At 37.3% G+C, this 26,326-nt stretch overlaps 1 protein-coding gene across 4 annotated transcripts in view; it reads left to right on the top strand.

Moving 5' to 3' along the window:
- lrrk2 (leucine-rich repeat kinase 2) overlaps nucleotides 1-21,263 on the top strand; it is a 145,414-nt gene extending 124,151 nt beyond the window's left edge. For all 4 annotated transcript variants that reach the window (XM_069910021.1, XM_069910024.1, XM_069910023.1 and 1 more), the window contains 8 exons: nucleotides 618-812; nucleotides 4,133-4,326; nucleotides 7,409-7,481; nucleotides 10,985-11,166; nucleotides 13,648-13,797; nucleotides 14,385-14,557; nucleotides 15,308-15,388; nucleotides 20,040-21,263. In XM_069910021.1, the coding sequence (XP_069766122.1) occupies nucleotides 618-812; nucleotides 4,133-4,326; nucleotides 7,409-7,481; nucleotides 10,985-11,166; nucleotides 13,648-13,797; nucleotides 14,385-14,557; nucleotides 15,308-15,388; nucleotides 20,040-20,161 (1,170 nt within the window). In that variant the 3' untranslated portion in view covers nucleotides 20,162-21,263. The remainder of the gene's footprint in view (nucleotides 1-617; nucleotides 813-4,132; nucleotides 4,327-7,408; nucleotides 7,482-10,984; nucleotides 11,167-13,647; nucleotides 13,798-14,384; nucleotides 14,558-15,307; nucleotides 15,389-20,039) is intronic.
- Nucleotides 21,264-26,326: the final 5,063 nt, after the last annotated feature.

Raw genomic sequence — 26,326 nt, 5'->3', positions numbered from 1 at the left:
AATGCTTGATTGTATTTGGGATAGGATGGACTTAAAGCATAAAATACATTATTTTGAATTGAGACATAATGCTGTTAAATTGTTCATAAAATAAGGCCAATAGTGAGAAACAGAAACAAATATGATTTGGTGATAAACTAATGAAATTATCTGAACAGTTTAAAACACATGAGATGCCCATTTCTAAAGTCAAACTTTTACACATTCACAGACAATACCAACTTTATTTGCATTAAAATTTTCCAGATTATTTGCTTGTTCATCTCTAAATACCTGTGTAACTTCCAGTTGCCTTTCCATTTTTCTCATTGAGTAGAGTTAAAATGGTTTGTTTCTGCTTCTATTATCAACTGCTAACTGACTGCTCAGTTCTTTGTACTAGTCAAGCACTACTGTTATTAAACAGTTTGTTGAGTGATATTATTTGCCTTATCCACAATTACATTTCATTAATGTGTAGTATTTGCATGAAAATTACTACTGACAGCTTGAAAAAAATATGGAAATTGGTGGGGTGAAAAAATGATATGCCAAAAATAATTTTGAGCTTCAATATTCACAACTAAAGCTAAAAAGATTAAATAATGCCTAATATCCTTGTACATTTTGTTCTACAGGTGTATGAGAGTTTGAATTCTGTGCAACTACTTTGCTTGAAGAGAATAATTACAATACCCAGTAACCTTCCAGCGGAGTGTATGGTGGCTACTAACCCAATTTGCGGAAAGCCAAATATCTGGATCGGCAGTGGAAGAAGGGATAAGGCACAACTTTCCTCGCTCGAGCTGGATCCTGAGGGCTATTCTCTTATCGTAAGTATAAAATTGAACATTTCTTGTTTCCCTTGCATCTCCAGGAATGATTGCACAAAGATGAAAAAGTCATATAAGCTAAAAAGAAAATTAAGCAAAGAAGTTAAGAATTTAACTATATCATTATCAAAACTGCTTTGAGATTGCCAAACATTGAGATGACTCAAAATCTAAGAGACAAAAAAAACCTATCCTGTTCTGCATATTTGAAGTAGCTTTACTCAAAGTTTTGTTTTGCTGGAGATGTTGGGATGGAGATGGTAATAATTACTTATTACAACGCAGAAGGAAGCCATTCAGTCTCTGGTCCATGAAACTCCCAGTAGAGCAATCCTTTTAGGCTCTTTATTCCTCCTTATCTCACACATCATCTTGTTTATTACTTCAGCTATTGATGAACATTAACAGATAATTTACAGTAGTCAATTAACATAGAAAATTGGAGGGATTTGATTTTGAATCCAGAAATTTTATGGTGCCCAAAGGATGGGATGTGGCCAAGATCAAATAGGTTGCCTACTTCTTGAATTCTTCATCCCATTCTGACCCATCTGTTTAAGATCTGCAGCTGCTACAATAAGGTATAATGCAGTAATACTATCTTTTGTCTTGACATTTTTCAGCCGCCTTGACTAAATATTGAATTCTCCCCTGTTAAAAGAGCTTGCTCTTTCTGTGTCTGAACTGTCTGTTTACCCCCTGTGATTATCCATCTGTGATTTTGGTTCAGTTTCCTGCTGGTCATATTCCACAGTCCTGCTATTAGCAACAAATAACACTAACAAAGAAACCTAGTGTGCCTTTAACTGCCATTTAATCTTACCTTCCAAGATTTTCTCTTTGTTCTTCCAATCCCTCCTCAACCTTTCTGCAGCTGAAAACTTTTTTTTCCCTCTTTCCTGGTTCTGACAATGAATCTGAAACATTAACTGCATTTCTCTTTACACAAATGCTGCCTAACCAGTTGAGTATTTACAGCATCCTTTCTGTTTTCATTTCAGATTTATTGTCAAAGTACATACATGACATCACATAACCCTGAGATTCTTTTTCCTATGGGTGAGGCAGAATTACCACTTATTTGTTGAGCAACAAAAAAACTGTACTCAACATACATATATAAACAAATAAAGGAATATAAACAAACTGACTGTTAATACAGAGAGAAAAAGATCAGTAAAGTGTAAAACTAAGCATCCTTAATTAAGTCCCTGATTGCATTTGTTGTTGAGTCTGATGGTGAAAGGGTAGCAGCTGTTCCTGAACCAGGTCGTGCAAGTCTACTGGCACCTAGACCTCCTTCCTGATGGTAGCAGTGAAAACAGAGCATGTGCTGGGTGATATGGATCCTTGATGATTGCTGCTGCTCTCCAACTACTGCGTTCCCTGTAGATATTCTTAATGTTGGGAAGGGTTTTACCTGTGATGTCCAGGGCTGTGTTCACTACCTTTTGGTGGCTTTCGCTCAGAGTATTGGTGACCCCAGACCAGACTGTGATGCAGCCAGTCAGTATACTTTCCACCACACATCTGTAGAAATTTGTCAGGGTTCCTGATGTCATACCAACCCTCTGCAAATTCGTGTATTCATATGTTTTTCAAACATTTAAAATATCCCTTCTCCCATCCTCAAAACCTCCTCAAGTTCCTTGATATGGTCTCTTGCATATCTTCAAATTTAATTGCTATATTATCACAGGTTTTGATTTCAGATAGCCCTTGAACTCTCTCCTTAAAGCTTGCCTTTATTCTCTCTCTTTAATTTTAAGATATCCTTTAAAGCTTATTTTGACCAAGCATAGTGTCAAACATCATTGTTTTTGTCTGTTAAGCTCCTTGGGGTTTGATATATTGAAGGCATTCTCTAATACTTGTCAAACATCCAATATTCAAGGAGCTGGGGTATTTCTTGTGGTTGTGTATGAGAAAGACTGAAGGGGAAAGAATTATTCACTACCTCAAGTTCCATTATGGAAATTGACATGGATTATTGAACAATGTTGTTGAGCAGGAGATGAGCATTGTCTGACTCCACCCCTATCTCACATCATCTACTTGTTGAGCCCTTGTAGTTGTTTCTTTTAAATTCAGTAATCCAAGGCCAGGGGCTCAGTTTGAAAATAAGAAACCCTTTGGGACTGAGATGAGGATACATTTCTTCACTGGTCTTGAAAATATATGAACAAAGAACCCTGAGTGTCCAGAGGAGAGACGGCCAGCAGAATGAGAAAAAGGTCGGAGGGAATGGACAGTGGCCAGTAGAGCTTGGTGAAATACGGAGGGGTAAAAGATGATGGATGAGGTGAAGGACAGATTGGATCAGATGGAACCGAAGTAGAGAGGGGACATGTTTGTGAAATGTGGGTAGAAGAAGATGGAACCAGAAGTAGGAGGGGATGAGAATGGGTAGGAAATTTAGGAGAAGGGAGGCACTGAGGAGGGGAAAGGGGAAGACTGAGGTGGATCAGAAGAAGATAGAGGAGGCTCATAATCTGAAATGATGGAGGATGATGTGCTGGATGCAGAGACTAGTAGGATGAAAGGTGACAATTGGGGATTCCTATCCCTGTTCTGTTTGGAGGGAGTGAAGAAGGTCACTTAGCTGTAGTATTGAGTCTTGGTAAGAACATAGTCAAAGAATCAGAGCATCAGAAGCTTCTCTCATAGAGCAGTGAGAAAGGGATTAATTGAAGAGAGAGGAATGCTTCTTCAATGTTGACCTGTCTTGAAGAGATTTTGCGGTGGAATAATAAACTGGAGACAAATGATTGCAGATGCTAAAATCAGCTGAAAATATAGAATGTTGTCTAAGATATTCACTAATATTATAGTCATTATTAGTCTGAATAAATTTGGGAAACAAGGGGAAAGAAAATTGAAAAATAATATTATTGCACATATACTTTATTTTGTATTTTTTCTGTACGTGAATTACTTACTTTCTTCATATGTTAAAATTAATAATTAAAGTTTCAAAAAAAAAAAATTATTGCACATGGAAATAACAGATAATGGGAGAGGAAGAAAATGGCAAGGAACCACAAAAGGGTCAAATTCAAATGTGACCAGGTTTTAAGGAATCTGGAAAATACAAATTGTTCCATTAAATGCTCCCTTGTAATGTTATGGCAAGAGCAGTTTATGTCAAAATGCTTTATCCCTCATACCATGTGCAGACAACACTCTGTAAACTTAAAATGCCATTTGGGGGAAGAATGATAAATGTTTTCATTAGAATCATTGAATGACAATTTAAAAAGAGTCAAATCACCACTCATTTAAAATGCATTTATTACTGATTTTAAAAAATTCTTTTCCAGGATATTAACGACAACTGCATTTTGTGTCTTGCATTCGTAAGTGTGATTGGTGAACAAGTTAACTGGGTTGTTGCTGGCACACAATATGGACGTTTGTGGGTAGTCAGCACAGAAGATGTACCGTCTATTCATCAGCTTCGGAAGATGTCTGATTCTATTACTTGTTTGTTCTGCACCAATCATTCAAAGAATAGGTTGGTATGATTTGAAGCAGGAGTAACATTTCTATTTCGAGAAACTTTCTAATCAGCTTGTGTGATATTGATTACACAAGTGCAGATGCTATGTCTATGAAAATCCAGTGTATCTAAGCCAAAATCAGACTCATTAAAATGCAGCTGATTTCTTTGAATCAAGTTTTTGATTGATTGATTCATATTGCTATGATAACCACAAAATAGTGATAGATATAGATATAGATATAGTTTGCTGAAACTTCTTTGGGTGTGAGTAAAGACGCTCCATCTGAAAGAGAGTGAAGCTGGACCAGAACATAATCCCTTGACTTATTTTTACAATTAAAATATTTTTGTGAAATCTGTAAAATTATTTTCTGATCCTGTAAAATCATGCAGCCAGTAATGAAATACCAATGTATATACTTGTACAATTGGGCAGCTCCATAAAATAATACCAAATAACTCATATTATAATTGATGGAAATTGCCACAGCCTCACATCATTCGCATGGAAGTTTCTGAGGAGTATAGGATTTGCGCACTTTTGGAAAGGTATGGCCAGATGAGGGATAATCAGCATGGCCTTTTGAGAGGCATGTTGCATATTATTTAATTTTGAGGTTTTTTTTTAAGCAGGTGATGAAGATGGTTGTGAGGCTAATGATAAATAGGTGTTTTCTGGTTAGAGGTTCATGACCAGTGGTGTTCTGCAGGCACTGGTATTGGGACCTTTGCTATTTGTCTAATCTATTTATGGTGTATAAATAAGTTGAATTAAGATATAAGTGGATGAATTAATAAGTTTGGAGATAACGCAAAGATTGGTAGCGTTGTAGTATATGGAGAGGGCTATCAAAGAAGAGAGCAAGACATGATCAGTTAAAGATGTGGGCAGAGAAATGGCAGATGGAATTTAATCTAGTCAAATACAAGGGGTGTGATAGTATATAGATATGCTTTTGGGCAATAAATTGGGGCAGGTTTGTTAGTGTACGTCATATACAAAAACCTTAAAATAGATCTAATTTAAAATACTGGAGCATGCCAATGCTAGACATATTGGCTCCAGAGCCTTTAAAAAATTTAGAGGGTGCCCAAGAGACTTCACTAATGGATTGTTGCTTACAAAAAGGCAACAAATGAAAGAACTTGTCGGAGCCACAGATTGTCTGGAGGGTCATGTGGTTTTGCAAGCAGAGAGTGTCAAACACGTTTTCTCTCAGAGAGAGCGAGAGAGAGAATTCAGTTTTGCAGTACAACAGTCAGCAGCAGCAGCTGGGACTGGAACAGGACAAGCTGGCAAGCTTGTGGAAAACCCCATTTGGAAGGCAGGTTGCGAGTGCTTAGTTCAGCCTGGTCAAAGCCCTTGTGGTTCATGTAAGAGGAGAGGATTGGCTGTCTAATGTTTCACGAAATAAGAGAAACAAAAAGGAACTCTGTGGTGACCTAAAAGAAAGAGGTTATCATCTGGAGAACCCTGAGGGGGCAACTTTCTTCGGCAAGACACTGAAGTGGCTGATTAAAAAGGAATCAGTTGTGGGTGTCCAGCGTACAACAAATTTCTCTCTTAAAACCAATAAGAACCTTCCTGAGCAGTAACCATTTAACTTTCAAGCACCAAAGCCTGGTGAACTTTACAAACGTTAAATTCTGTGCACAGTCTAAGAATTGCCTGCAACCAGTGAACTTGGAGGAATGAGAAGTGAGATTGGACTGTGAACCAAATAACTTTTCTGAACTTACACACACAATACATACACGTGCGCTTAGAATTAGAAGGGGGTTAAGTCAATAGTGATAAGTTAAAGTGTGATTCTGTTTTCATGTTTAAAGATAACTGAAAGCAACTTTTGTTTAAGTAACCATTTGTCCTGGTGAATTTGTCCTGGAATCCTCTGGGCTTGTAACAGGGGAAAATATTCAGTTAATGGCAAGACACTTAATAGCATTGATGTGGAGAGGGATCAATGGATCCAAGCTTACAGAAAATGTCTATGAAAGCAGATGTGGTAAAGAAGGCATATGGCATGTATGCCCTCATTGGTTGGGGCCTATGGTTTAAGAATTAAGCTGATTTTGCAGCTGCAAAACTTTGGCTTGGTCACATTTGGAATTCGATTTGGCCCGATACAGCAAATATGTAGTGGCTTTGGAAAGGATCGGATGCTGCCTGGATTTAGGGTGTGAGCTATCAGTAGAGATTGGCAAATGTGGGTTTTTTTCTCTGGAGCATGGAAGCTAAGGGAGACCTGACAGCATTTTTTAAATGATGAGAGAAATTTTATTTCAGGGTAGGTGAAGAGGAGCACTTTAAAGGTGTGTAGGGCAAATTCATTTTACACAGAGAGTGGTGGGTGCATGTAGTTAAAGCAGATGTGATAGAATTTATGAAGCTTCTTAGAAGATGCATCAAATGCAAGCAATCGAGTTTTAGATTTATTTGGCATCATGCTTAATGCAGGCATTGTGGGCTGACAGGCCCCTTGTGTTTTATAGTTCTATGTCTTCAGATAGTTAGCACATTTGGATTACTGTATTTAGATTGACCATCTTTTGTGAAATCTTCTACTGCATTTGACTCATGATTCCCTTTGAAATAGCCCAGCAAATGAATTAACGTGCCGCTTAAAAGATATTCAGTTTTGAAATGCTGTCAATAATTGGAGTTATTGAAGTAACAGATTTGGGAAAATACAACAGGGTTTTCAGCTGGAAGAGCTGGAATCAAAGATTTAGGTTCTAATCACATTCCAAATGTTTGAACGCAAGTTAAGGCTGGTACTGTGCATCAAGAGGTGTGATATTTGAGGGGGTGTGATCATATCAATATGTTACCTTGAGACTAATGAGACTAAAATCAGGTTGTTCACTGTTTCAGGGTGATGTAAAAGATAATTTGCCACTATATTGAAGAAGGGCTGTCCTGGCCACCGTGTAAACCTCAAAAACATATCATTGCAGTGCTGTAACTGGGAGTTCTCCGCTGCCAATTTTTCCTCATCACTATATGATGACCATTTTAAATTTAATTTTTGACCTTGAAGTTGTAAGGGATAATGAAATTCCTTCCATCATTATGCTGTTGTATCGTCCCTAGCAAAGAAGACAACTTGCTTTTGGTGGGGACAGCAGATGGGAAGCTTGCTGTGTTTAAAGACACTACAGTCAAGGTAAGCTTATCTTGAAAATGGTTGGAGCTATTTGTAAATGCTTGCAAAGTATACCATGAATTCAACACATGAAATGTCCCTCCTCCCAGTATTCATTCTGAACTCTTTTATGAAATCCATTTTGCACTATTTGCCTCAGTCCCACCAAATGTCTGACCATGTGACCTCTGTTATGATTTATTTATAAGAATCTGACCATCAAGTAATCCCCTCTGTCAAATTCATTTGAATATCCAACCAAACTTTTCAAAAAACCTAATTAATCTCAAATCTGTCATTGGTCTTCAAAGTTTTGAAATAGACAGTCTTAGAAGGCAAAAACTTTTCATTCCTATAATTTCACAATGAAGTGTCTGCTTCTGCCACACCACTGAAATGACTCTTATTAAAGACCCAAATATTTTGTGGTCATGTATATGGCTTGGGGAATGATTCCTCATTATTCCACATAATCAGTTCCTAACCATTGATGCAAGTGAATAAATTGTTCTCTCCTGTGGCTTTCCTTAGTTTTCTCATTGAATGTGATTTACTCTCGTCTGGTTTTAATCCTACTTTACAGACTTGATTGAATCATATACATTTAGTTTTCTTTATCAATATTCCTCACTTCCTGAAGATCCAACCATTGGGCACTTTCTAATTATTTTCTGTTGCCTAACAATGACAGTATATGGGGAAAAAAAAGTCTGAAATTTTTGATACGATGGTGACTTTGTGACCATATGATGGAACTTAATGCACATGCAATTAAATGCGAATATCCAGAAATATCCTCCTCTGCAACGGCCAGAACTCTTGAAATCCTTTTCACTGGCTTCACTTCATATTCAGGTTCTGGATCTCAGAGCAACCCCTCATCAAACTTCTTGCCTCACATTTGTCTCTTCTATCTTCATCAACTCTCTTTTTGAAGCGAAGCACAATCTGCTGGAGGAGATCAGTGAGTCAAACAACCGCGAGGGGTAACTTGTAGTCCAAATTAACCCACCCTTGTGTCCTTTGGAATGTGGGGGGAAACCAGAGCACAAGCCGAAAACCTACCTGGTCTAGCATTCAAAGACCACCCTTTGATCAGGTTCTAGCCTAGGTTCTCACAGATGTGAGACAGCAGCACTAAATGGCACACCACCACTCTGCACGTTTGCCTTCTCTGTCTTTGTTGTTTTGATCGTGCTCTTTTTGGTATGGGCAAAAAGCATATCTCAACAAAGGGATCAAGCCTGAAATGTTGGTTACCCTTTGCTGCATGATCCGATGAGTTTCTACAGGGCTTCTGTGTATTGCCCTTTCTCAAATGCAAGTTCATCATTCCTTACATACAAAGATTTTAAAAAAACTAATGCAGTGCTCCAGATGTGATTTCACTGATAAAGAGTTGTCAAACTTTTCCCACTTTTAGACCTTGCACTGTTGGCATTAAACATCAATAGCCAATTGACTTTTCTAATCACTGAATCTGGACACCAACTTTTTTTGTCCTTTTGTAATCATACTACATTTAAATTTTAATTCGTCTTTCATTCTTCCAAAATGAATAATCTCGCATCCAGCAACATCTTTCCCACTCACTTAGCCTTTCTATATTCTTTTTGAGGCTCTTTGCATCTTCCTTGCAACTTATTAACCCATCTGTGTTTGTATCGTCAGCAAGTATGGTTATAGCACTGTCCTTTCCACCAAGTCTTGTAAATCTTTAGTACAAAACACTAGATCTTAAATATTATGCTCATTCATTTGTTTTCTCAAACTCATGCTTCAAATAACTATCGTATATACCTAGCTGCCCATTCATCTGAGCTCCTGGTGCCCCGAATGCCTGCACATCCAAGCTCCCAATGCCCCAACTGCCCACCCATCAGTGGTACCAATGCCCTGACTATGGATCCTCCCTCTGGCCACTCACCCCATCCCCCCCACCATCCAAACAGCAGATGCCCCAACCGTGGATCCTCGCCCCAGCTGCCCATCTCCTATCCCAAGCCCCAACTGCCCACCCATCCAAGCTCCTGATGCCCTGACCGTGTATCCTCTCCCCAACCCCTTGCTATTCTGAACTCCTGAGGCTCTGACTGCCTGCTCATCTGGTCTCTGACCGCAGATCTTTGCCCCTGTTGTACACCCATCTAAGATCCCAATGCCCCAAATGCCCACCCATCTGAGCTCCTGGCACCCCAACCACTTACAATCTGAGCTCCTGATGCCCTGACCGTGGATCATTGCCCCTGCTGCCAGCCTACTGGAACTCCCGATGCCCTGGTTGCCTGCCCATCCAAGCTCCTGATGCCCCAGCATTGAAAGACTTGGGTACTTATAGTGGTCAAAAGTATGACCCGTGTAAAAGTTGACCCCCCCCCACAAATTTGACCCAAAAATTGCTCCAAAAAGTTAAACAATTACGTGTGTGTGTGTGTGTGTGTGTGTGTGTGTGTGTGTGTGTGTGTGTGATATATATATTTATATATAAAAATCTTGTATGTGTTTTATGTCCTCATAGCTATTGTTAACAATTAATATGATCCTAAAATCAGCCTACAGGTTACTGTTAATTCTTGATTTAGTCTTGACTTATACTTGATTTATAGCTATGTTTGAGAAGAGTGAGGGGAGGATGGTTGGAAGGTTACAATACACTACTCCCACCCAGGCTTCCTTGCCATACTATTTTCCCATCTCCTTTTAACTGATAGGATATCTTGAAATTATGAAGCAATGTCATTCTTCAGAATACATCCTTTATAAAGAAAACCACTTCTTCTCCTTTTCCTTTTTGCTTCTCCTTTGTAAATATCAAATCTGCCTGAATAATCTGTCCCGAACCTTAAGAAATGGAACCTGAGAAATAGGTTTTTTGAAGGGGGAGGAACCTGCAGATGCTGCGACTGTTAAATGTTTTCAAAGAATGTGACTGGAAATAAAGTAAAATGCATTGATTAACGTATTTATACAAGTGAAATTTGTTCAGTGTAGGTTCAATATACTATTTTTGTCTTGTAAACTGTTTATTCTTAATGCAGGAATATTAAGCACTGTAGGAGTAAATCTCAAGCAACCAATACTGCACCTACCAATCCCCATATGTGCCAGATACTGGGGTCTTACTTCATTACTTTCCACACTATCCTCACAACACTCGATTCCTCCAATAGTTAAAAATCTGTTGACCTGGGTATTTAATTAATGCAACAACTGCATCTCATTAGCTGACAGGTTGAAGAATTCAAACATTTACCATTCTGAGTGAAGAAATTTTCCTAATTTCAGTCTTAAATGGCCGATCCAAAATTCTGAATCTGTGCCCTCTCATCCAGGGAATACGTCTTTCTTCCTTCTGGCCTGTCTGAAACTATTGCTTTTTTTTACTGCAAGCAATGTTGTTTTATTTGGCTTTGAATTTTTGCAGGTGTTTTAGCAGTGTGTGTTGATCTCAGCAAATGTAAAAAGAAGAATTCTAACTAATTATTGTATATTTTACATGGTTTGTGGTTGATTGTGATCCAAAGTATCAAGATGGTGCACCACTGAAAGTTGTGGATATAGGTGACATCAGTACTCCTTTGATGTGTTTGAGTACATTAAATGAATCTGGACAGATGACCTTCTGGGCTGGCTGTGGAACAAAGGTTATATCACTGAACTGTGATTTTACAGTTCAGAAGATGATAGAGACAAAAACTAAACCACTGTAAGTTATTAGATTTTTTGTTTAAAGATGGATTCTTTAATTTTGTTGTGTGAACTTTAAAATTCTCAAATAATGTTGTGCCATCTATGTAAACATACTCCTCAATAATCTAATCCTTTCCTTCCTCACACCCATCACCTCTATTTCTTACATCCATGTGTATATATGAGTTTTAAATGTCCTTCATGTACTAGCCTCCATCACCACTCCTGACGATGCATTCCAGCCACCCCAATATTTGTTTTTTTAAAATAAAGTAGCTCTGTCCTTTCCCCAAAACTTTCCTCCATTGGCCTTAAACAGATGTCCTGTGGTATTTGCTATTGTCTCCCCAGGGAAAAGGTGTTCGCTATTCACCTCTCATAATATTGTAATCCTCTATTGTTATCTCTCATCCTTTGTCACTTCAGAAAAAAAACATTGCACTGTCAACCTCGCTCCATAAGGCATGTTTTCCAATCTAGGCAACAACTTTACAAATCTCCTCTGCACTCTTTCTCAAGCTTCCATATCTATTCTGTAATGAAGTGACCAAAACTCTCATGTGTGGTCTGACCAGAGTTTTGTAGAGCTGCAACATTACCTCATGCACTTGAACTCAATCCCTTGAATAATGAGTGGCAGCATACCATAACCACTCTTATCAACTTACATAACATCCTTGAGAGATCTAAAGTCCTAGACCCCAAGATCCCTCTGAATTACAATTTAACAGGCAAAACTCATTACCAATTCTACATCCTTTGAAGTCTATGAAAATGTTCTGGACCTCCTGCTCTTTGACGAGGAGAATGAAATAATAAATACGGTACAATTAAAAATGTTTGCTTAAATAGATCTTTAATTTTTAGAATAATTGAGTTACCAAAATTGGCCCATCAGCTCAACTTAGTAACCTTGACTTCCTGAGCTTTAGCATTGCTATGGAAAAGGATAAAAACAGACAACATGGTAAAATATTTAATTAAGGAAAGGTTAATTATGAAGGGATGAAGCGGGAACAAGAAAGAGTTAATTAAGAACAGGTGTTCTCAGGCGAAAGCACAGAAGTAATGTGGAAGATGTTTAGGCACCACTTGCTTAGGGTTCTAGAAAGGTTTGTCCCACAGAGATAGGAATAAGATGGTAGGAAAAGACAAAACCGGTGAGGCAGCTGGTTATGAGAAGCATACATTAGATATAGGAAGCAAAGTACAGGAAGGGCTCATGAAAATTATATGTTAGCCATGAATGAACTTAAGAAAGCATTTAGGAGATCTAGAAAAGGAGCTTGGCAAGTAGCATTCTATGCTTGAGTCATGGTGAGGTCAGAATTGAACAAGGTTCTTGATGAAACACATTGAAATTAAGAAAGAGGAAGTGCTAGATCTTCTTTAAAACATTAAGACTGATAAGTCCTTGGGACCAGATGGGATGTACCCCATATTGCTATGGGAAGGGAGGGAAGAGATTGCTCAGACATTGGTGATGAACTTTGCATCCTTCTTGGCCACAGGAGATGCTGAAGGATTGGAGAATGGCAAAGATGGTCCCCGTTTTTTGTTAAGATAATAGGGAGAATCTATGGAATTATAGATCAATGAGTCTTACATCAGTGGTGTACAAACAATTGGAGAAGATTCTTAAGGATTTATGAGCATTTGGAGAAGTTCACTCTTCTCAGTGATAGTCAGCACTGCTTTATAAAGGGAGCATATCCCTCACATATACCACCCTCCATGTGAAAAAGTTGCTCCTCAATTCTCTTTTAAATCTTTCCCCTCGCCTCTTGCATCTGTGCCCTCTGGGAGAAAAAAATTGATTTTTTCCAATGGATGTCACCCATCATTTTGTATACCTCAAAAACATTCTCCTCAGTCTCTCTGATACTCCAACAAAAACTCCCAGCCTCTCTCTGTTACTCAGAAACCTTGTCTTGATTTATTTTTCTGCATCTTTTCCAACGTAATAGTATCTTTCCAATTGTCGGGTAACCACAACTGCAGACAATGCTCAATGTGTGGTCTCAGTGCATTAATGAAGCCTCTGGCAAAATCAGATTTTTTTTTTTAAGATGAACAAAACTCTGGTATTCAACACCTCTGATGTGTACAGTTATATTTACAACAATGTCATATAAACTGTCAGATCATATGGCACGTACTGTTTCTGTAAAATATTTCCAAAAAAAAACTATCAAGCAAACCTCCGCTTTTTTTTTAAAAAAAACCATTCAGGTTTGACTGTTTGGAAGAGGATGGACAGTCTCCCATGTAGAAATCTCATAAAACGCTTGTTTCCATATAACCATATAACCATTTACGGAGCAGAAACCGGCCATGTTGGCCTTTCGAGTCCGCACTGGTTCACTGATTTTGTGCGCCCTCTTCAGGCATTGGTCCCGGTAGATCTTCATTTTCATAGAGAAAAATTTCTTGAATTGTCACTGTTACAAACCACAGAACGTAATTGAAAATATATCACTGTTATTTTTTTTTGCAGAACACAACATAAATATAATAATGGAAATATTGTCACAATGGTGATTGATAATTATATTTATCTAGTGAAGAAGGGCAGCCATATTGTTGAACTGTGGAACAAAACTGTAGACAAAATTAATTTATCTATTGACTGCGCTTCAATTCTTAAGTAAGTATTTAGTCAACTTCAGAAAGCTTTGGAATATTAATAATTTTATGATCTTGTCTTACAACTCACTAATTATTCATAGAGATTAGGTGTATATTATCTGATTATTTATCCCATGTAACTGTTTTAGATCATACTTATTGGCAGTTGGTTACTGAGTGATGTTGATAGAAACCAGTCTTTTACTTGGACTTGGGCCTCCAAAGTTATCACTGTGGAATTAAATTCATGATATCCTCCAATGGTCACCCACAGAACCATGTAGGCAATGTGCGAAAAATGTTTGAAGACTGAACTTGCTGCCCTGGGGACCAAATCATCTCAGTGTTGGAAATGTGACTTGCATCATAAATAGACAGGTGATATTGTATGATGGAGATGATTTGAAAAGGAAATATACACAGGGCTAAATTGATTTTTGGCATTACGTTACTGAAATAAAACATGCCATCCAATACAAATTAACATGATGACTTTTATTTTCACACCTTAATGAAGCCATTTTCTGTTCATTAATGTTATGTTGAATGAAAAAAATAAATTATTCAAATGTACATAAATATTTATCATGAAAATAATTTCCTTAGAAATGACCCTTTCTCTGCTCGAGTGAAAGCTCTTCATCTTCAAAAGCCAGCCACCCTTTGGATTGGAACAGGAGGGGGTGACATCATATTGTTTGACCTTTCTACTCAGCAACCCATTTGTATAATGGATAAATTTTGCCACTCAATTAGAAGTATGGTGGCAACACAAATTGGTAAGATCTTGAGAGTCAAAAGTTTTTATTTGAAAATCAAGTGTTCTCTAATGGGTAGGCTTCGTGGGGTTGTGATTGGAATAATTTCTGAAGGCAGCTGATATAGTTGTTTATAAACAGACTATCCAAATTTTGGCATGGAAAGATTTAGTTTTGACCCTTATTTTAAAATAGCAGAATTTGTGAAACACAGTGTGTGCAAATGTATGATTGAAATATGTACAATTGAAGAGTTCCTCAGAATTTTCTGAATGGATTCTATTCCCAACTGATTGATGGATGGTACATGATGGAGGTGTCACAGAATACTTGGTACTATGACATTACAAATAGTTATTCATTTAACTCTATATTTAAAATGCTACTTTAAACGAATACATGCCTCTTTGAGACCCTATATCTGAAATGAATACAGTTATTTTGGGATCAAGCAGGTGGTCCCTGACGAGGTGAGGTGGGATTGATAAAGAATACTGTATATGGGTGGTTGATGATTGGTGTCAACTTGGTGGGCTTTCGGGCCTGTTACTGTATAGAATAACTATTATGACAATAAGATGGCATCCATTTATAAATATGAATATTTAATAGTAAATTATGTGGTTTATTCAAATAGACACTTAATAGATATTCCTCATGTAGAACAGTCTTCATCTTCACCATTTCTGCATTGTCTTCATTATGGAGTTAAGATTATTTATTTTTCAATACATTTTTTATTGAAGCTTGATATCTAATTCTTTGTTTTAGGAAAAGAATCCCATTGCACTGTCCTACTGATTCTAGGAAATGTCAATAAAGAATATTTTGAAAACAACAAATGGCAGAGAGGTATGGTCTGTTTTCTGATGACTTGAAATTGTGAAGTGAACAGAATTAGGCTCAAGTACCACCATTCTTGCCTCTGAATCAGAAGGTTGTAGATTGATATTCCATTCCAAAGACTTCAGTCCAGAAGTCTGGGTCTACTCTACACCCATTCAACTCTACACCCATGATTGTGTTGCTAGGCAAAAACCCAATGCTATCAACAAATTTTCCAAAAAAAAATGTCACTGAGATGAACACTTGTATATATAATTTCTGATATGGTTCATGGTGCAATAAACAAAAAAATTACGACAAATTTGCTGATGACCATGGTTGTCGGCAGAATCACAAATGAAAATGAGGAAGTGAACAAGAAAGAATTAGATCTGTTAGTTGAGTGGTGTCACACCAACAACCAAGGAGCAAAACCAAGGAGATGATTGTGGACTTCAGGAGGAAGTCAGGAGAACACAAATCAGTCCTCCTCAAGGCCTCAGGAGTGGAGAGGGTCAAACGCTTTAAATTTCTGGGTGTTAACATTTTTGAAGATCTGTCCTGGAGCCTCCATGTCGAAGCAAACATGAAGGCTTGTCAGCGGCTGTACTTTGTGAGGAGTTCGAGGAGATTTGGTATCATCACCAAAGACTTTTGAAAACTTCTGGAGGTGTACCGTGGAAAACATTCTGGCTGGTATCTGGTATGCTCAGGACAAGAAAATACTGAGGGTTGTTAACTCAGGCTGGGAGATCACAGGCACCAGTCTTAACTCCATTGAGGGCATCTACAAGAGGAAGCATCTCTTAAGAAAGCAGTCTATATCATCAAGGATCCCCACCACCCAGGTCACACCCTCTTCACTCTGCTACCATCGGAAAAAAGGTACAGGAGCCTGAAAATACTCAGTGGCTCAAAGGTAGCTTCTTCCCTTCTGCCATCAGATTCTGAATGGACATAAACCACAGTCAGTGCCTTACTTTGATTTTTTTTCTTGCACTATTTTAATTTATTTTGTAAAGTGGTTTACATAAATGTTTGCACTGTGATGTTGCCACAAAATGATGAATTTCGTGTCATGTTCATGACAATAAATTTTGATTCTGAAATCCTGATTCTGTGCAAATCTGATAAATTATTTTTGCCATCAGAGTTGCTTCCTTTTAGATGAGATGCTATATTTGCCATGTGTGTAGCACTAATTGGAAAAAAAAGCAAAAGAGTTTATATCTGATATCCTTATTAGTATTTCTCATTTGTAGACAGTCCCTTGAGAGGAAGAATGACTTAGTTTCTCTCTGTACTGTTGATTCTGTGGTAGCTCAGAAAATCCATGTGTGAATTGCAGAAATTACACAAATGGGCAGGGTGTTACCTGATAGGGTGAGCAGGTGGGTAGTTTCTTGGATAGTCTGCGTCTTTCATTTTTTTTCAAAGCTTCTGTGAGTTCCTCATCCACACTCCAGACTTCTCACTATCATTCTGAATGTTCCTTCTTCACTTTGAAAGGTCATGGGCTTGATGTTCCCAAGAATTAGTTGGGATTGTTACATTTCTTCATGAAGACTTCAAGGATATCTTTTCACTGGACTTGGTATTTCTTCCAATAACAGAATTCAGAATAGAACTCTGTTTTGAGAGTCTCAAGCCATGCATGTGAATTATTTGAATTTGGAGTGTTTTATATGGAGAGTTTTGGTGTTCTATAGAGAGACTTTGAAATGTCAGTTCCAGATGGTCCATTTTTCAGTATCATATTGATGGGTAGGGATCATTCTACTCACTTGGCTGTCTGAAATGTTGACCTTCAAATTAAGGCTGTGCTGTCCCATTGAAGCCAATATTAAATTCCACCTTTGTCTGACTTCACCTAGAGGTGTCTACTGAGAATGGGAAGTGGTTCAAAATTTCCAGACTCATGCCATGAACTTTGCTGATTGTGGGGAATGATGGGTGGGGGGGGGGGGAGAGAATGATGTAATGGAACAAGATGATATAGGACCTTTGTCTTGCAGATGTTGAATGTAAGAGTCAACTTGTGTGTTTCAGTGAACATGTGAAGCACAGATCTTAGAATGCAGAAATGCAAGTGCTGTCTGCATACAGGTACATGATCCTTTATCTGGAACCCTTGGGGGACAGAGTGTTCCGAATTTTGGATTTTTCGAGATTTCAGAAAGCCCACCCGAATTGTGCTGCTGTATCCACCCCCATCCCCCCTCGCCCTGCCGTCTCCCCCCACCCCACCTCGCCCGCCTGACTCCCCCTGCCGGTCCCTCACCCGACTCGCGCTGCCGGTCTCCCCCTCGCCCGCCAGACTCGCGCTGCCAGTCCCCCCTCGTCCACCCAACTCGCACTGCCAGTCTCTCAGCTACCCGATTTGTGCTGCTGCCTCTCTCCCCAATTGCCAGATTTTGGAGCTTTCCGGATTTTAGATGTCCGGATGAAGGATCGTGTACCTGTATCATTACTTGATTGCTGAGGGTCAAGATTATTGACGCATATATCAAGATACAGTGAGAATATTTATTTGGATCACGTTATTTCTGGATTGTGGGTGCCTCAGGTTGACTAATATCCCATTAGCTTAACTCTCACAGGAAGTGTTTTAGAGGTGATCTGCAAAATTGCAGCAAGATAAATTTAAAAAGATTTGCAGCCCTGAGTTTATTATCATTTAAGTAACTATAATATAAACTTCTTACTTGCTGCACGCATACATTTTCCTGAGATACACAAATAACAATAGAATAAGTTAAAGCAATGTGCCATGGGACAAAAAGATAAAAGGATAGTTTTTTTAAAAAATTATATTTCAAAAATGTAGACAGATTTTTTAATGGTCCTGGAGTAGTTTATGGTTAGGGTAGTATAGGAAATAAAGTTCATAAGCTGGAAACCTGTTGGTGGAAAAAACTTCTGTTCTTGCACTTGAGGTGCCAGACCTCGGGCTTCTATACCTTCTACCTGAAGGTAACGGTGAAGAATTCAGACCATGGTTATGGGGATTCTTTGATATTTGCTGCTTTCATGTGGTAGTGCCTTACATAGATGTCTTCAATGGATATGTCTGTGATGGACTTTCGACAGCCGTCTGCATTTCTGGACACTTAAGTTACCAAACCAGGTTTTGATTCAATTGGTCAGAGTACTTTACACAGGATACTTATGAAGTTTGATAGTCCATTCAATGCCATGCCAAATTTCCTCAGACTTTCTTAGAAAGTAAAGGCATTGATGTGGGTTTTTCATGGTTACTTTGATCATTCATTATCATCTGACTAAACATATCCAACCAGAAAAAAAGCTCCACAAAGTAAATCGTAATCATATTATGTATATTATATATCTCACACACACACACACACACACACACACACACACACACACACACACACACACACACACACACATACTATTCATAAATCTCACAGCCTGCAGGAATAAGCTATTTCTCAGCCTGGCAGTTCTGATTTTGATGCTCCTGCACCATCTAGGGTCTTCTATAATTCTTTGAGTCCTATTTAAGCAATGGTGTCAGTGGTGGTGATCAATAGAGGAAAGGGATCCTCTCAGTTGCTTCGATGACCCTCTGCATTGACTTCCAGTCTGATGCTTTGTAGCTACCAGACCATGCAATGATGCAGGCAGACAGGACTCTCGATTGCACTCCCGTAAAATATTTTCAAGATGGGGGCTTGTGGCCTTATCCTCCTTAGGAAATGTTGGCACTGCTGTGCCTTCATGGAGGTGTTGTAGGTCCAGTATAGGTCATACTGTATGTACACACCAAGGAACTTTGTGTTCTCCAGGAAAGAATCATTAATGTGTAATGGAGAAAGGTCGACCTTTGTCTTCCTAAAGTCAATAATCTTCTCCTTTGACTTGACCTTGTTGAGACTCGGGTGTTGTTCTCACACCATCTTATGAGCCGCTCCAACCTTATCTCTGTTGCTGATGAGGCCTGTGGTAGCTTCAGGAGAGGCCCCCTAATAGGTGGATGCTGAGGAACTTTAACTCACCCTCTTCAACCTTGTTCCACCAGTGAAGAAAGATGCTTGGTCTCTCTGTCACCCTTTTCTAAAATCTTGAAAGATGTACTCATTTAACCTTATTTGCAGTGAGTTTCAGTCACAAGGCTACAGCATATCATTTTCTGAATTCATGACTTTTATCAGTAAACGAGATGTCCAACTGTGATAACTGCAGAGGACTTTCCCTGTTGTGTGTCACAAGAAATGTGTCATTGCCAAAATATTTTGCCTCTCCCAGAGGCCAAAGAGCTGCTCCCCGATTCACGGTGTGGATCATTCACCATGTGACAACTATCAGAAAATTTAAGTGACTGGCAGAGTCTGCCATTAATGGCTTTGTGTCCATCAATCAGGAGGAACCTTGAATACCCCCTCATTTTCAGCTGACCAGTGAAATTTATCCACAATTTCCCCATTCCCCAAAGTCAAGAACCATTCTCACTTAATATTTATACTTCATGAACATTACAAAAATTAGTTACATGATTGCCTGACTGCTGTTGATCTGAACTCATTTTGCACAGTCTCCTTGTTTCCTATTTTATAACAATAATTAGACTCTTAGTGTGAAGATTGAACATTAACAATAAGTGATTCAAACTCTATTTCTTGATGTTTCATCAACTTGTAATTTAATATTTCAGAAGTACAGTCGCAGCTGTTTGTCTGGGATACGAGCCTTCCTTATGAGGTCCAGGACTTGAAGAAGCACAATGAGATGAGAAAAGAAATGACCAAGAACATGAGGACTGGATCATTGGAATAATTTCACAGAAGCAAATACATATGAATATATATTTAAATTAACAATGTTTTTGTATGTATTGAGAACTTGAAGTGATATATCTAATATTTTGTTGTTCTAATTAAACCAGAAAAAACAGCTTTAGTATTAAAGTCAAATGCGAACTATTGCACATAGAACCTGAATGTCTCACTTGCTTGTCCTGTTATGCAAACCATCTTCTCCAGAATTTGCAACTCAACATTTGAGTAAGAGTGCTTTTCTCCTTGACAAGCTTCTCATGTCAGTTTAAATCTTTGGATTTATTTATAAATGCACGTGCCTTTCAAATACTGCCCGACCTGCATGATTTATAAGCACAAAATAATGCAGAAACAGAGGGAATTTGAGGGTTCCATTATCAATGTTGGAAGTTTCACTGTAAAGGGTGAAAGGAGACCACTGAATTTCACTGGACACTGAGCAAAAAAGTCCAGGACGTGCCAATTAAATTTGGCTTATCAAAATCCGAGAAATCTAAATATTTAGCGAAACGTGTTCAGCTATGAATGTTCCTGATCTGTTATACTTTGAGCTTGCTCAAGAGGTAACAATAGTAACCTTCTAACTGTCCTCTTGGGATTTGGGATAATTGCTTATATATATATAATTTCTAAAACATGTTTGAACTGCATAGAGCATTTTGGGTCACTGATCACTGATTTCATTCAATACTGCGTTGAGAAAAAAAATTCAGAGGTCTCAAATTAGTGGGATAATTTTATTATTGGAATATTCTTGTCACTTCTATTTTCTTCTCAATGAGTTCTTCCAACTGCTCTTGAATTTCCTCTGTTGCAAAGATGTCCCCAATTTTCTTGTCCCATTCCCACTTGTTTCCCATCCTATCCTGTTCTCCCTGGTCCATCCATTTACCATGTAATTTTCTACATCTCCACATTTTTCTCTTTTCCCCATCTGCATTCAAGTACCATACCAAGATGTCTACAAAAGCGTACAGGTTTTGCCATCACTTAATATTAGTTTGGTTTGTCTCATCACTTCTCCCAAGCATCTTTTGAATGGAGGCACATAAAACCAACAAATAAAAAAAATGGTGAAATAAAGTTTAGATTTGAAAATAGTCTCAAATTCGTGAACCTTATTTCTCTTGGCCTTTATTTTGAGGAGGCTGCACCTGATTATTTTTTGCCAGCAGATTTGAGAGCTTTTAATGTCATCGAAATCTGTCGTGCATAGTTGAGAGTTTGCAGAATATCTATTTTGGTCAGTTTTAATCTTGTTATGGAATGAAAAGCAAGATTGATGATTTAACGTGGAAACCTTTTATGTTGACATGTTGGAGCAATCCCATGTAACATTGATCAGTGAATATTTCTAAATTGAAAGAAATAGTTGGTGTTTTGGATCTTGTTCCTCAAATAATGTTTCTGTGGTGAGCAATATTAAAACAAGAAAGGTAACTTCTTTGCTTTGTGTTCTCCTAAGCATTGACTACTGGGTAAATAGTAACAGTGTTTGAAAAGGTTGAAATGAATCCTTGTTGAGAAGATCAGGAAACACAAAGCTTCCTGATAATATCCATATCCTGTTGGTTTGTGTTCAAATCATGAGCATTTGAACCAAGTTATTCTTAGTTGGTGTCAAAGCAACTGCCGCAAAGCAAGCAAACATTAATTATTGTGAGAGCTGACAATGTTGTTTAATAAGTTATTAGAATACAATATTTTCTATTACAACCATACCTGAATTGTATCCTATTACTGCTTACAATGTACCTAATCAATGTAAACAGATAATTTGCTTATGAAGGTTTATAGCCACAGCCCAAATGAATATCAGTGCCTCAAGGCGTTGGATCAATGTGTTTTGCATAATTTTTAAAAATCTCTATACACTTCAAGAAGAAAAACTCTGTGATCCTTGATATACTGCTGAGTAGGCTCCAGATTCCTTCCACATTTCAAAGACCTAAGTAAATTATTCCCCCTACTGTTAGGGTTAAGGGTACAATCTGGGGAAGTTGATGGGAAAACGGGGAGGATTAAGTGTAAAGGGGTGTTTGAAGGCTGGCATGGACTCTGAGCTATTTCTGTGCTGTATGATTTCCATCTCCATTATGTTACCCATCTCCCTGGCCCCAATCCACCAGCTGCTGAAGCTTCATCTGTATTCTCATTGCTTAGAAAATCAATTATTCCCAAGGAGTTTGGGCTGGTGTCTTGCCTTTCATTCTGTCTACACCTGGCATATTTAATCTCATTCTTGCATGTGGTTAAAATCAATATTTAAAGAAAATGGTAAATGTATTTTTTTTAATTTTAATCTATTCATTAAGTCTCTTGTGTTTGGAGAAGAACTCAATAAATTTAGAACTTATTAGGCTCAGATTTTCATGGCAAGTAGTGGCTGATGCTTTTTCATATTGCATCTTGCAATACATTTCTCAATGAGAAGGGAATTTGTCTCCCTGTACAGAACAGCAAACAATTGCACAAGCATATTTTGTTCAGACAGTGGATTTACTGAAGGTCAAGAATAAAATGCAAATATGTGGCATTAATCTTTCCACTGATGAACACCAAGCTATTCTTTAATGCAAATTATCACATGCAATGGTATAACTAGCACAAAATACCACATGAAAACAAACACTCGCTCACAAACTCTTAACTACTCTCATTATGTTTTTTCTACATAATCTACTGCCATCAACCTGCTCTTTCCTCCTACCACCCTCCAATACAGGACCACTTTACAGATAATATTTGGCAAGTGGAAAGAAATTGGAACACCCAGGGAAAATCAACAGTCACATGAAAAGTTTTGCACAGCAAAGATCCAACTTCAGGATCACATCTGAGTTCCAGAGCTAAAATGTAGCAGTGATGTTTAATGCCACTCTTCATATTCAGTGCTATATATCTTAAAAGTTTAAGATTTATTTTGAGATCCTGTCATATTTATAACACATTGCCCTTGGGGGATGAAGGCTACAGATTCTAAACTCTTGCAAGTGTTGCAGAATACAGTTACTGACATGAGATCACCCAGAAAATCATAAATACAACTTTTGGAGTTTACAGAGATATTTATACCTGGAATAAATTAAAATGAGGGTCTTCAACCTGAAATGCTAACATGCTCTCTTTTCACAGGTGCTGCCTTACCTGCTGAATTCTTTCAGCAGTTTTTACTTGCCATTTCCAGTACTCCGGTTATTTGATTTTCATTTCAACTTCTTTAGTTAGTAGAAGAAGCAAGTTGGTGGCAATGAGAAGAGGCCATCTTTGGGTACAGAGTGGCCCAGTTGCTCTGCTGACCACTGCAAAAATGAGGCAATTGGTGCTTGCATCCATCAAGACTTTGACAGCAATTGTTTTTTAGTATTTTCTTTTAAAAAAATTCCATTCATGTAAATAATAAAACAAATAAGAATTTAAATTTAAGAGTTTCAATCATTGCATGATGATTATAACCCCTCCCCTTCCCTCCCTCCCTAAACCTCCCACCCCTAAAGAAATATATATATATAAATAAAGAGATGTATAATATAAAGAGAAATAGTTGGTGTTTTGAATCTTGTTCTTCAAATAATGTTTATGTGTGATGAGCAATATTAAAACAAGAAAGGTAACTGCTTTGTGTTCTCCTAAGCATTGACTACTGGGTAAATAGTAACAGTGTTTGAAAAGGTTGAAATTAATCCTTGTTGAGAAGGTCTCTCTTCATCTGATTTCATTCTATTCAATTTTTGTGGTGTCAAATATAGCTGATATAAAAAGTTACATTGAACTAATCTATACCTTACATTAATAGTATTTGTCATACAATCTCGACATACATCTGACCATCTTTGCTCATCAATTGCAATATTCAAATCCAGCTCCCATCTCGGTCTAGATTTATGGACTCCATGTTTAGAAGTTCCTGTTTGTAATAAAAGGTACATTGCAGAAGTAAACTTCAAAGTATTTCCCTTCCTAATAAGAATTTTCACTTCACTACAAGTAGATGACAGCATCATTGGACCTAACTTTTCCCCTAAATATTCTCAATTGAAAATAACAAAAACAGCATTATTAATTATTCCATATTTATTGTTTAATTGATGCCAATTTGGCCTTGTTCATAACAATCTTCAATATTTTAATGCCTTTACAAAACCAGTTAAAAATTTATTATCATTTGAAAAATGTACAAGATAATTTTGAATGAGAGGCATCATGGACGATATACTTTTATTCCAATTTTGTCATTTATCTTGTTCCAAACAGTAATTGCATGTTTCAACAATGGTGTTTCTTTGACACCAATCGTTGATTTTGAATCTCATTTGTATATAAATTCCTCTGCTGATCTCTCTCCTATTTTATTCAATTCTATTTTAATTATGCTCCTTCAAAAAAAGTGAGAAATCTCATTTGAGCCGCTTGATAATAACAATTGTTTGTGTACATTTATCTTCAAAACTTCTCCTTTGAAGATCTTTTTCCAAAGCCATTATTGCTTGTTCTAATTGATCTATCTCTTTCATATACTCCTTCCTAATTTTAGAAGTAAAACTATTAATTTGACCTCTCAAACTTGCTTTTAAAGCATTTCATATTACAAACTTTATCATTCACAGTGTCACAGAATAATTGAATTTGTCTCCTAATAAAATCACAAAAATATGTTCTTTTTAATAATAATTCAATCTCCATCTGTAAACTTATTTCTCTTTAACGGGCTTTACAATTGCTTCTTAAATCCTTCCTTGTATTTGTGCTGAAATTAAAAATAAATCATTTCTAGAATAAGAATCATATCTATTTGAATAGAAAGAATAATCCCTTTCTCTTGGATGAATTCTCCTCCATGCATCTATTAAGTTCAGATCTCTCATTAATTCCAATGTAGTCTTTGCTGCTCTTATCATTCCTCTCATAGATCTATCTAAAAATAGATCTAAACAAAAATTAAAATCTATTAGAATATTCTCAGGGGCCTCTGCTAAGTTGAGAATGTTTCTTGTATAAATTTCTCATCATTCACATTTGGTGCATACACATTTAGAAGGGTTCATAATCCTGAATATATTTGACAAGGTACCATCACATATCTCCCTGAAAGATCTGTTACTACATTTTGGATTTTAATTGAATTGTTTTTTCATCAGAATTGCCACACCTCTAGCCTTAGAATTAAACAAAAAGGCTCCCAGCCCACTTTGTAAAGGTTAAAACCGTGTGTTTTAATTCTTAGTTAATTTTGTGCCTGTCTTTTTAAGAGCTATTATTTGTAGTATTACCATAGTGACTATGATGTAATATATTGTAATATCTGTTGACCCACTAATGGCCTGCTCATTATTCATTCAAATGTAAAGGAAGCATGAGCACCAGAAATTTTTCTTTGAATTTTTATATTTATTTAAGTGCCATTGTGTATCTCTTTATAAGCTTTTTATATCATTGTATCTTCATGTACAGTAAGTGCTTTGTTATTCATCATTATGAAAGTCTTAATGTGAAGCTACGCAAAATGTTTGTCTGTTTTATCAACAAATTAAAGCTACATGAAGTAACAGCCACAGAGTTTGATTTGTCAGATTAAAGAGATCTAAATTCAGAGTTTGAATTGTTGGATTAAAGAGATCTACATTCAGGATATCGCAGCTCACACTTTGGAAGATTATACTTTGAAATTAGGATATTAGAATAAGAAAAGTGTTGTCTATATGCTTAATCCAATAACATTAAAATTTACAAATTTCACTGTATTTCTCATCTTAATGAACCATTACTTCCTCCACTTCCACCTGCAAACACTCCTCCCTCAACTCCATTGGTCAATATCCGATGTGTCAGTGCACACTTCCTCCAGCAAATCAAGTAGAAAAAAGAAAATAAGTTTACAATTAAGAAATACTTATTCCCACATTTTAAACTACACATAAACAGAATTCCACCCCCCCCCCCCAAACTAGTGTTGTTTAAATAATACACAACACCACCTCTGTATTTTATGGGTTGCAACCAGTCACAAATGCCCACATGATCTAGTTGGAGTTAGAAACTCCCCTCCCCAATCCCCTGGTACGTTTACCATTTAATCTTTAATCATTTAATTCGTACATAAAGAATTTTCCAAAGATCAACCAAAAAAATAGATATTATTCTGAATTATTCAGTCCTACAAAAA

Source organism: Narcine bancroftii, chromosome 13 (genome assembly GCF_036971445.1).
Source record: "Narcine bancroftii isolate sNarBan1 chromosome 13, sNarBan1.hap1, whole genome shotgun sequence".
In the NCBI taxonomy this organism is placed as follows: domain Eukaryota; kingdom Metazoa; phylum Chordata; class Chondrichthyes; order Torpediniformes; family Narcinidae; genus Narcine; species Narcine bancroftii.
The sequence above is the reverse complement of the archived record's forward strand: the minus strand, read 5'-3'. Positions and strand labels throughout refer to the sequence as shown.